The sequence below is a fragment of the Paramormyrops kingsleyae genome, chromosome 7 (genome assembly GCF_048594095.1).
Source record: "Paramormyrops kingsleyae isolate MSU_618 chromosome 7, PKINGS_0.4, whole genome shotgun sequence".
Taxonomy (NCBI): domain Eukaryota; kingdom Metazoa; phylum Chordata; class Actinopteri; order Osteoglossiformes; family Mormyridae; genus Paramormyrops; species Paramormyrops kingsleyae.
In genome coordinates this window covers 14,550,024-14,562,092 of record NC_132803.1, presented here as the reverse complement: position 1 = coordinate 14,562,092, position 12,069 = coordinate 14,550,024, and the positions used below count along the sequence as shown (strand labels likewise).

Below are 12,069 nucleotides of genomic sequence, written 5' to 3'. Positions count from 1 at the left end.
ATAACAAACTGCTCCCCAAAGAGAGACCCCTGCTTTCAAACACGTGCCTTACACTGGAATTGTTTGGGTAAGTGTATTATTACAGCCTCACATCCAACATGTAAATAGACTGATTTATGCATCCCCCCCCAAGAAAAGGACACTACAGGCACTAACAAAAAGTACAAATGGTCAGACTGAATCCTAAAAAATAATGCTGTAATGTTCTGCAATAAAATATTCTACTAGAAGGTCGAAACAGACTCTAGCTTTAAAAATTAAATGATAGATTCTGAGTTTCAGTTAAATTCAACAAAACTTCTGTGCCATTTAGGGTTTAAGAGTCCAAGTTAAGTAAACTAATCTTTGTAATGAAACATCCTGGTCAGTTCTGCACTGCCTTCAGCCAATCAAGCTGAGCCTGGGCATTACAGTGGACGTACGGTCACAATTATGTTCCATCTCAAAGTGGAAGGTGGTGCCCAAGAGACAGACCTGTCTTCATATTACATCACTTCCTGGTATCTTAGCGCTTACTACACATTTGTAAACTTTCACCTCTATGTAAAAAATCAGTTTGTGTGCCACCTCAAAGGCAGTGAAGTGACAGTGACTACTTGCAGTGCACTAATGAGAACACCTGCATAAAGGCAAAACTACACTTAAATAACAGCATTGTTTTAAAATAAAACAAAAGCTTTTATAAAATGTACATATTGTGTGGTTCCTGTTAGAAGCTGTGACTGCTTGATGAGACACTATTGATCTCCTTTATGTCACCTACTAAGTCTCCACTCTTCTTCAAGGGCACCACTTAACGTTTATAGCTTGACACCCTTTAGTCAACATACTCATCAAAACAGCTGAAAACAAAAGTTTTTTGTTACCTTTCTCAAAAGGTATCATTTACGTTTCTCTCCTGGGATTCAGAAATTGCAAACTGGTCATAGTGGCCAGTCCCTGAAACAAACACTAAATAAAGCCATGCCCAGTAACTCAAGCCTTAAGGCTATTTTTTACCCTCTAAATGTATTTCCTATTTAGAATTAAAAACCAATATGGTACATTTTAGCAGTATCTAAATAGACTGTTGATCTAAACATCTTTATAAAATGTCAAATTAAAAACAAAATAATTGCTGGCGTAACAGTGACGAAAGCCAGCTGTCTGGCCAGGCTGGACCGATGATCAGCCCGGAGAGTGATGGAAGTGGCTTTGGTAAAGGCGATGGATGTGGTTGTAGCGGGTAGGATTGGGACTGCCAGGGGAAAGGGTGGGGCTACAGGGTGAGCCTGGAGTCCTGGGCCAGTTTTTCTCCCCCACCGGGCTAGGCCAGCTAAAAAAAAAAAAAACGACCATCAACATCGTCATCTGTATCATAGATGAAGCCGATAACTTAGGAGAGACAATCGAGGAACTTCTACATGCAGAATCAACACTGTACATGGCAGGGAGGGTACAAGTTTGCAGGAGTAATGCAGGAAAGCTGAAGCTGACTCACCTCTGCATTTGAGAAGATGTGAAGCCCTGGATTGTGCTTTTCCACTTGTCAACGCAAGGATACTTTCGTGGGTCAATGTCTACGCCTTTGAGAGCGGACAAGACCTCAATGTCCAGCTTGGTGGGAGACTCACTGGGAGGAAAAGCAAGCTGTATTTACTTTAAAGAGAAAACGGGTGCAGGGATATCTGGGAGTTGAAACTGTTTTTTGTTGACTTACCCCTCAATGAAAAGACCCTGTCTAACAGGTGGCGTTGTCCTGACTGTGAGGTCTTCCTGTGAGCCGTGCAGGGATCTGTATGAAGAGCTGGAGGATTCGGAGCCATCCTTACTTGGCTTACGATTCTGAAGAGCATTCGTAGGGGCCTCGTCATCCTCGCCCTCCTCGTCCTCCGCCGTGAAGTACTCCTCAGAGCTGACACTGGACGTGTCCTCGGACTCACCGTCCTCCCGGTCCCCCTCGCAGGTCCTGTCTGAAGGCCTTTCCGAGTCCAGCACAGATGCCTTCTCGAATTCTGCCATGAGGTTGCTGACTGGGGAGGGGAAGCCGCCGGAGCTCCTCATGGTGGCATCTTTCCGAATCTCCTGGGCATCTTCATGTGGGCTGTTCTCATCCAGAAAAGCCCCCACAGAGATGGAGTTGCAAATGTTTCGTGTCTTTCCTAGGACACACGATGAGCCAAAGTTGCTAGATAAGAGTCTTATCATGGAAATTTAATACACAGTGGCTAAAACTGCTTGCCACATGAATACCTTTAATGCAATCACCGGTCCTGCTCTTCCTGGTCTCCTCTGAATCTGCCTCACTGTAATCCTTCTTGTTCAGATATCCCTCCAGCACCTCCAGGCCATCCGCAGCAGCCAGATTGACAAAGGTGCCCAGAAACTCCCAGTACTCCTCCCAGAGGTAACCCAATTCATGAGCCAGTTCCCTGTTGAAGAGCCCCCCCCCAGGCCCCAAGATAACATCAGTTAGAGGTTCATTGTCCAGTGCTGGTCAGTAAACTCTAGGTAGTCATGTGAAAAAAAGTACATCATCTTTCAGTTCAATGGTTTTATGTGTCATTTTAAAAAGAAAAATCCGGTCCTTACCAGATTCTAAAATCATTTAAAACTAACCTCAGATGCAAAACACACAGATTTCACTGTGACATTATTTAACAAAAATGAAGCCAAAATTGAGAGCCCGCGTGTGAAAAACTAAGTACATGATTCAATAGTTTTTAAAACCACCGTTAGCAGCAATAACTTGAAGTAATTGTTTCCTGCATGACTATCAGTCTCTCAGAACATTGTGGATGTATTTTGGCCTACTCTACTTTACAGCGTTGCTTCAGTTCATTGAGGTTTGTGGGCATTCGTTTATGGACAGCTCTGTTAATGTCCCGCCACAGCATTTCAATCGGGTTGAGGTCTGAACTTTGACTGGGCCATTGCAACATCTTGATTTTCTTTATCAGCCATTCTGTTGTAGATTGTGCTTTGGATTGTTGTCCTGTTGCATGACCAAATTTCAGCCAAGCTGAAAAAACCTCACATCTAACTCTACAATACTGTGGTATACAGAGGAGTTCATGGTCGACTCAATGACTACAAGGTGCCCAGGTCCTGTGGCTGCAAAACAAGCCAGATTCATCACCCCTCCACCACCATGCTTCACAGTTGGTATGAGGTGATTGTCCTCATATTCTGCGTTTGGTTTTCACCTGAGGTCGTTTTCGCCAATATCTCCACTTTGGTCTCGTCTGTCCAAAGGACATTGTTCCAGAAGTCTTGTGGTTTGTTCAGATGCAACTTTGCAAACCGAAGCCGTGCTGCCATGTTCTTTTTAGAGAGAATAGGCTCCTGGCAACCCTCCCAAACAAGCCACACTTTTTCAGTCTTTTTCTAATTGTACTGTCATGAACTCATTTAACATGCTAACTGAGGCCTGTAGAGTCTGAGATGGAGCTCTTGGGCTTTTTGCAGTTTCTCTCAGCATTGAATGGTCTGCCCTTGGGGTGCATTTGCTGGGACGTCCACTCCTGGGAAAATTGGCAACTGTCTTGAATGCTTTCCATTTGTGAATAATCTTTCTCACTGTAAAATGACAGACTTCAAATTACTTGGAAATGGCCATTCTCAGATTGATGGGCAGCAACAATTGCTTCTCTAAGATCATTGCTGATGTCTTTCCTCCTTAGCATTGTGGTAACACACACCTGAATGGTCCAGACCAGTAAACTTCTGTTTTTATACAGGAGGTCACACTTGCTGACGATCAATTAATCAAGTGCATTTCGTTAGCATCACCTGGCTGCTATTTACCCTCTTAATTCCTATAGAAGCAGTAAGGATGACACAGTGTAATATGTCATGTGTTGTTGTTCATCTGAGGTTGCATTTACCTAATTTTAAGACGCGCTAAGGACCAGATTATTTTTTATTATGTCCTGATACATAAAACCTTAGAACTGAAAGAGAATGTACCTCCGTTTTCACATGACTGTACACCCAATGGCAGCTCGGAGTTAATTAGGCAAGGACTTTGACAGCGGACTCAAAATAGTCATCAGATGACCATACACGTGTCACGCAGGTTGTTTTCTGTTTTCAAGACTTTCCTGCACCCATTTGGGGGCAGCGTGTCGCTCAATGAGCTAAGCCTGTGTGCCCATGATCAGAAGGTCGCCGGTTCGAGCACGGCTTCGGCACGTCTGTGGCTCCTTGAGCAAGGCCCTTAATCCTCAGCTCCCTGGGCGCCGCTACAGGTGGCTGCCCATTGCGGTCAGCTTGCTCTCATCAACATAGAGCAAGCTGGGAGAGGCGTAAAGAGAATTTCGATAGTCAGTTATTATTGTTTTCAACCTTCTTTACTCTCCACACACCTGCCAACTCGTTCTGCACCACGGTTAGGGTCAGACTTAAGAATGTGGTGGAAATACGAGGCCCGGTCTCTGGGGGGATTTTTCCACGTCTTGCGAAACTCCTCAGCCTGCAGTAAAAAAAATTAATCCATTCATAAACTGCAGAAACATCTACATCTACTTCAGTGTCCTGTATTCTACATGCATCTGGACATTTACAACAATTCCTGTACCAACAAATCAAATAAATTTTGTAATAAAACAGGAAACCTACAGACACAAAGTTAATGATGCTACCTTTGTCTGGCTGAGTGGACCAGCAACAGCTCTAACTGTCATGACAGGATCTTTGGGATTTCCTTGTAGTTCAGGACCCAGCCAATGAGGAACTTGATCCAGATGCTCAGGTGACTGGGGAGCTCCAATCACAGGCTGGGAGGAATTGTCTGTGGCCCTCAGTAAGGGTACATAGTACTGATCTGATTTGAGAAAAGATGTCCAGATGAAGAACTATGTCAAATACCTCTCCCAGTATGAATGACCCTGGATATTTACCTTCCAGGTATTCTTTAATCTTTTGTTTTATTTCCTGAGTTTTATTTTTCCTTTCACAAATGACCTGTGAAAAAAAGCAAAATTATTTCAGATGGTGAGTACTGAATACTAGAGATTTCCTGATCAAGTTTTTTTGCCCCAATACCAATGAAAGTCATTTATTATGTAGTATCTGTTGACACAGAGTCCCGATCCAATACCTATATTTTCCTAGATAATAGGCCACAGTTGCACAGTGCACACTTCAAGTACATTAAAGGTATTAAAATCAATTAATTGTATATTGTATAATCACAATTGAATACCTCTGTAGTACACTAAGGTTTTTTTCTTCAAAATAACAAGGTAAACAGACTAAAAGATATAAATAGTTCCCTCAATTCCAATTAGTGCAGCATAATTCCAATTAGCTTAGTGGGCTAAGCCGTGTGCCTGTAATCACAAGGTCGCCGGTTCAAGCCCAGCCTCAGCACGTCTGCGGGTCCTTGAGCAAGACCCTCAATCCCCAGCTCCCTGGGCGCCACTACGGGTGGCTGCCCTTCGCGGACAGCTTGCTCTACAAAGAGCAAGTTGAGGGAGGCGTAAAAACAATTTCCCCACGGGGATCAATAAAGTATCAATTATTATTATTATTATTATTATTACAGCAGTAAAACTAGAAAACTCAAAATGAGTAATATAATCAAAACTCCACTTCAACTTGCTTAACATAAATATTCACACTCACAACAAATAAGAATCACAATTCCACTTAGTGCAGCATCACAGAAAAACTATACACAGAACATCCAGAACAACGGAAATACGAATTCCACTTGAAAGTGGGACAGCAGCTTAAACATGGAAAAAATCAGGTGCTACGTATTGGGGGAGCAAAGGTAAAACCTGAATATCCAAATAAAATCGCAAGGCACTCTTTTGTTATAAAGAAGTTTACATTAAAATATTTTTTTTTTTTGGTACCATATTAAATTAGCATTAAGTACTAAAGTAGTATTGAACGCAGGTCCGTTTCTACCGCCTCGTGAAATGCTTATATTGCAGACATTACAAGGGGCTATCGGACGCCTTTTGGTTTTCATTTTACACTATACGCACACTGCAGACATTTCAGAGGCTTGTCCTCTGTGTATAACATCACACGCTCTCAGTTTATGATACCTGTGTGACCACTGACTTAAAACAAAGGATCAGGCTAAGGCTTGTACTCAATACAGTCAATACTGATCAATTAAAAAATGCAGAGATTGGCTCCCAATCCGATACTTGAGTTTGGATTGGGACATCCTTACTCAATACAATAAACACTGGAGGCTAAGCCCTGTAATGTATTGTGTGTTCAGGCCCACTTACACTGAAGGGTTTCTGGCTGTACTTGTTTTTGCAGTTTTTGTCAGTATCTGGATGTGAGCACAGTACTTTCACCACCTCAGGACACCCAAACTTGCAGGCGAAGTGAAGTGGAGTTTCAAAAGCCTGAAGGAGTAGGAGACATACCAGAATGACATTTCAGCATCACAATAACTGCTCTACTGGAGGTATCAAGGTACAGGTGGGTACTGGCTACTTTATCAGGGATGTTGAGGTACCAGTAAGTATTCACTGCTTTGTCATGGGTGTTGAGATACAGATGAGTGTTCACTACTTTGTCGAAGATGTTGAGAAACAGATGAGTACTTATGGCTTTGTCAGGAGTGTTGCGGTATCAGTGAGTACTCATAGTCAGAAGTGTTGCGGTTTTAGTGAGTACTCAATGCTTCGTCAGACGTGTTGAGGTTTTAGTGAGTACTCACTGCTTCGTCAGGCGTGTTGAGGTTTTAGTGAATACTCACTGCTTTGTGAAGCGTGTTGAGGTTTAAGTGAGTACTGAATTCTTTGTCAGGAGTATTGAGGTATTACTGAGTACTCACTGCTTTGTCAGAAGTGTTGTGGTATCAGTGAATACTCACTGCTTTGTCAGGAGTGTTGAGGTACAGGTCTACAACATAGCGGATCCGGTTCCTCAGCATGTCTTCCTTGTCGTCAGGGTACATGTGACGCATGAATTCTGGGTTCTCCAGGGTGTCCAGGAGAAGCTGTGCAATACCAGGCTGGTTCTCCTTGGCAGCCACGTGCATGATGTTGTACCGGCAGCCCTCCTGCAAAATCCAAGTGGCTATTGGTAACATAGCCCTGTGCATCATAACTGGTAATGCTGTATATGTTGCCATGGAGACTGTATCCTTCTGTACCTGCACTATAGTGGGATTGTCTCCTGAACCAATGAGGTAGCGAGGATTGCTCCACACTAATTCGCTGAAGGCTGCCCAGTCCCCATTCTCAACGGCTTTCCTCAGCTTGCCAGTCAGGTCCTGTGTGCGTGGGGTCTTGTAGTTGTTTGCCTTCTCCCCATTTAGGTGCTCCACCTCTGGATTGGGCGGCTCATCTAACGGGACAGAGATGTCACACAGGTATCGCCAAACCCATGCTTCACTTCATGGCACCAGAGCTTCAAAAGTCACGCCGCTCAAATATTTACACCCCTGAATCAAGGTTATTAGGAAACAATATGCAAAAGATAAATTCAGCTTACAAGCAGAGCACACTGCTAAGTTTAATTACTGGTTTAAAAGAACTTGATCTCTGTGCCCAGCTGGTTTACACTGTTTCCTTTAATGACAGTGAGACTGTCTTTATAGAAACAAAATATTGCCAAGATTAGGGGTGTAACGATATTACAAACCGAACCGAAATATCGCGATACACCAACCACGATACGTATCGCGAAACTCTCGTGGCGTACCGCGGTACTCTCACGCCCCCTGCTGCCCATTGTTGAGGTTGACGTCACTTGTCTCTAACTAATTTAACCAATTTAAACACATCTTTATTTTATCACATTTGATTAAATTGTATTAGTAATGATGAGCTTTTGTTCTAAATTTTGTTCTAAATATTATATTCTAAAGTTAGTATTAGAATTGTTTTTTTCTGACTAGTCTATATTGGAGGTATTTATTTAATTTTTGTTGTTTACTCAGGTATCCTGACTGTACTAAAAATGTGATGGCAAAGTTAATAAAGAAAAAGTTTAGTTGTTCTTGTTATTAAGTGAATCTATTGTTCCTTAGCATTGCTGTTTAGATGACATCAACCCTAAACCCACAGCAAACAGAACCGAGGCTCCAAAACCGTGAACCGAACCGAATCGTGCCTTTGGTGTATCGTTACACCCCTAGCCAAGATACACCTGCTGCATTCTTCCATCACCGAGGCAGGGGAATAGTTTTTCGAAGGGCAAATCAGAGCATTCCATATTTCGCTTACACATATTTTACTAACAGTTGGGTAGTTTAGCACAGCTTTTGAAAATGTCAGCCAGTTCAAGGACAAACGTAGAAGAGGATAAAGGAAAATCCCGGCACGTCCAGATCGCTGACCTGGCTTCCTCGGAGACAGGTCTGGCGCTGTCCCGCAAGGTGAGGAAGAGCTCTCGCTGCTGCCTCTGGCAAACTTTTCAGCAGCTTCTCGGCTGGAGAAGATTTTGAAACGGGCTCCCTTCATCTTCTTCACAGCCTTCATCGCATCTTTCTTATTTTCATAAACGTGGACTGTCTCTGTGGGGGGGGGGTGCAAGTAGATGGTATCACCCAAATCAGGCTCCTAAACTCTTTCTACTCTTTAAGTATCACTCAGGCTACACAGACTGCCTGAGACCAAACACCACCAAATTAGTATGGTACTGTTCTGAATGATCTCACTTTTTCTCTCATATATGTGGAAACAAATCAGGAAGCCATTTTCCTTTCAGACATCTGAAATACCACTTCACAGTGGAACAGCAAAGGGACTCACCATCGTCAAGAATTACATCAAGCATGGGGGGACACACCCCGTAGAACTGGGAAGGAGATTCATGCCTGTCCCTCTGGGGGGTAAATCCATCCTCTGTGTTGACACAGCTGGTTGCTATGTCTAGTCTGGCCATAGACGGCTCCTCAGGGGGGTTCAGCCCCAGGCTGTAGCCAAAGTCTCCCCCATCGCACATGTTTGACGGAGAGGCGTCTGTGTTGCTGTTCAGCTCCGATGCTTCTCCATCACTTCTCTGGCTCTCCAGGATAGAACTGGCTAGCTTTTTCTCAAAGAGGGCTCTGGTGGTGGCCGTGATGGGGCCACACTTGAGGCCCGCGTTGATGATCTCCATGCGGAGCTCATCCGGGCCCAGGGTCCGGAGCCGGCTCAAGACAGTCTCCATGAGGTTTGTACCTGGGGGGTGGGTTATACACTCAATGCTTTGTTCCTATGAAAGAAAACTTTGGAAAATTATTTTTTAATGAAATATTCATAAGCCTTCTGACTGAAGCTTAAAAGCAAAGTTGCCAACTTTTGTCAGCTAGCTGGAGTGAGATTTTCAATTCCAGACAAGTCTGCACACACACTGACATGTATGTATGAGTTTTATTACTATGTAAATAGTCTGTAGTGTTTGCAAACTTCTCCAATGCTTTTGATGTAGCTAATTTTAGATTTATAATGGAATGATATAAATTTCCTGTAATATTTCTGCGTGAGCATGGGAGTCTGAAAGCGTGAGTGTCACGCCAGATGCGTGAGAGACAGCAACCCCTTACAAATTAAATCAACATAAGCATCTGAATGTCGACTGTCCACTATTAAGAGCTTAATGAGCATTTTCCGTTACCAGAAAACAGTTTAGAACTGTTTGTCTAAAATTGACGAGGTAGGTATGGACACTTAAATGACAAAATAACGAAGAAGCATGCTTAAACCAATTAACAGACAACTGTACTTACAATTAATGACAAAGTACACCTGTCCCAGAAAATGCAAGTGTACGAATGAGTACCTACTTTCCTTACTAGGAGATCATATCAGTCGGATGTTTATTAAATCAGTTAAGCTCCCTTATTTGATGCATGTCATCGCTATCGGTCCAGAACCTAACTTAGTTGCATTCTTCGGATCCCCCTCGCGCATCCTATTTCTGATAACTGTCAACACTTGCGTTTTAATGGCACCCGAAACACCCTATTTTCCTAAGCAGCGATGACAAACAGCAGAACTGTCGGTGGGTGATTTACGATGTATTCCTAGAAACTATAAAGGTCTACACAGCCAGGCAGGACCCTGAAAAGAATACGCAATAGAAATATCACAGAGCATGCGCATGCGCAGTGCGGAGGGGCGGTTCCTGCGCTCAGGAAAGGTATTTGACACGTGGGTGGGGTTGCCAGGTCTGAGAACGGAGAAGGAGCCGTACAGCAGTGACCGTGACTTCGTTTTAGTAATATTTATATATATTCGAAATACATACGAGTGCCTCGGTGATGGGTGACAATGGACCTTCCCGTAGGCAGGAATCTTGATGATTATGATCACTTACGTTATATATATACACGATATTGCATTTCCAAGCGAATTTTGCGTCACTTTTATACGTGCGTAGTATAACTGTGAGTCACCGAAAGACGGATTCATGGTAAATCTCTGTCCTGGTCACTGGCAATTGAAACGCGGTGTTAATGGCTGGGGATCACAGATTTTTTTTTTTTAAAAACGACCTTAAAAAACACAAGAAAAAAAAATCTAATTACTAAGTACTGATTACAATACTCATTTACTCCCAATATACTTGTAATTAACGACATAAGAAAAATGTAACGCCAGTTGAGTGTCACTTTTAATAATTATAATTAACATGTCTTAGCTATACAGGCTACCTTATGGTGTACGGTTTCGAGTTGTCACAACGATTATTGTAATACGTCCGTTGTATAGCTAACGTATAACTAAACCATAACTCCGTTCTCTATCCAACGACAACAGATGGGGAAAAATGAAACCATAAATCAGAACGGTGTCAAATGGCATACGGATATTGCACGATTTTTTGTAATTTTGGCTAATCGTTAGTTTTACTCGCTATTTGGTTTTTGGACGACTTCTTGGTATAAGGTCGACTTTATGCCGATCGTTTATGTGAATGTGTACGTCGAAGCGATTTACCAGTGTCAGTCTTTCACATGTCCACCTCCTTCTTCTTCTGCTCTACAGATTTTTCCCGGAACTCCGTCTTTGCACCGATATGGAAACACCGCCCCCCACCGGGAGTTACGACGACATGCTTCCAACTCATAAAAACCGTCCCATGAAAATACTAGGCACTAACTTCAACTGAAATACAGGAAGTGGCCCTATCGTGGATACTAAACCTCGTTTTACAATTTTTCCAAACTCATTGCGTCGGTGAGGGCAGTGTGCGGCTAAACATTTGTGCCTGTGATCGGAAGGTTCCAGCACGGCTTCAGCAAGTCTGTGGGTCCTTGAGAAAGGCCCTTAAGGTGCAGCTCCCCGAGCGCCGCAACAGGTAGCTGCCCTTTGTGCTCAGCTCACTGTCACATACAGAGAGCAAGATGGGGGAGGTGAAAAAAGAACTTCTCCGAGGGGATCAATTATCATCATCATCATCCCCAGAGGAGTCTTACTTTTAAGAGCTGAATCGCTGAAATTAAAACATTCGGGAATAATGTGTTTAATACACATATTTAGTAATGTTGTAATCAATTATCAATTAAAGTAACAAAGTAGTTTAACATTTTCTATCATTATGTGCATCCATTGAATTTCCCCCACTGTTAGTGAAGAGAAAAGATTTCTTGGTGGATTTTAAAAGCATGGAAGTTGCTACATTTCAACACAAATAAAGGCTCAGACATTGAGCACCAATTAGATTCTGAGCCAAGTCAGGAAAGTAGCCTTGGATGCTGCTGTACAAAGAGGCATTGAATAACATTGGTCAAAGACCAGAAGGCTGTAGGCTCACATCCCACGGGGGACAGCACTACTCACTTACAAAACTTAACCTGCTCTTTCAAATGACCCAAAAGTTTCCTTTGGACTGGAGATGCAGATTCAGAGAGTCCAGTCTGCTCTATTTTTTGTGAAGACTAGACTCCCAGAAAATGCAGGCAACAGCATTTTGAAAATATATCTGAGATCAAAGCTGTTACTTATTTCTATGCATAATAACACAGGTAAAATTACCTTAGGCATCCTCTTACATGTAAATGCATTTCCATAAAAATATTTACAGCCGCTCTTATAGGGGTTAAACAGTTGTGTTAAGTATCACAACTAACATTTAATGATAGTAGATATTAATAATTACTTACAGTGCAGTCAGTACAGA

The 12,069-nt window shown here is 42.7% G+C and overlaps 1 protein-coding gene and 1 long non-coding RNA gene across 4 annotated transcripts; one reads left to right on the top strand and one right to left on the bottom strand.

The window, feature by feature from the left end:
• Nucleotides 1–59: 59 nt before the first annotated feature.
• Nucleotides 60–10,971, bottom strand: LOC111849988 (ankyrin repeat and LEM domain-containing protein 2-like). Of its 3 annotated transcripts, none has more exons than XM_023823375.2 (13): nt 10,887–10,971; nt 8,715–9,125; nt 8,300–8,476; nt 7,112–7,305; nt 6,830–7,018; nt 6,234–6,356; nt 4,881–4,944; nt 4,623–4,804; nt 4,347–4,453; nt 2,233–2,411; nt 1,700–2,141; nt 1,481–1,612; nt 60–1,315 (listed from the first exon to the last, which is right to left on the bottom strand). In XM_023823375.2, the coding sequence occupies exons 2-13, from the start codon at nt 9,112–9,114 to the stop codon at nt 1,168–1,170; spliced, it is 2,337 nt and encodes a 778-aa protein (XP_023679143.1). In that variant the 5' UTR covers nt 9,115–9,125; nt 10,887–10,971; the 3' UTR covers nt 60–1,167. The 3 variants fall into 3 exon arrangements, with proteins under 3 accessions (XP_023679143.1, XP_023679146.1, XP_023679145.1); XM_023823378.2 differs by lacking the exon at nt 10,887–10,971 and adding an exon at nt 9,674–10,044; XM_023823377.2 differs by lacking the exon at nt 10,887–10,971 and adding an exon at nt 9,740–10,044.
• LOC111849989 (uncharacterized) lies at nt 10,107–11,480 on the top strand. The gene is made up of 2 exons (XR_002839674.2): nt 10,107–10,359; nt 10,935–11,480. It is a non-coding gene; the product is annotated as an uncharacterized lncRNA (long non-coding RNA).
• Nucleotides 11,481–12,069: the final 589 nt, after the last annotated feature.

Excerpts from the sequence above, each read along its gene's own strand:
- LOC111849988 (XM_023823375.2), bottom strand. The coding sequence starts at position 9,114 with ATGGAGACTGTCTTGAGCCGGCTCCGGACCCTGGGCCCGGATGAGCTC. Across the intron at positions 7,019-7,111 it reads ACAATCCCACTATAGTGCAG|GAGGGCTGCCGGTACAACAT; the intron begins GTACAGAAGGAT and ends TGGATTTTGCAG. Across the intron at positions 4,945-6,233 it reads ACAGCCAGAAACCCTTCAGT|GTCATTTGTGAAAGGAAAAA; the intron begins GTAAGTGGGCCT and ends TTTTTTTCACAG.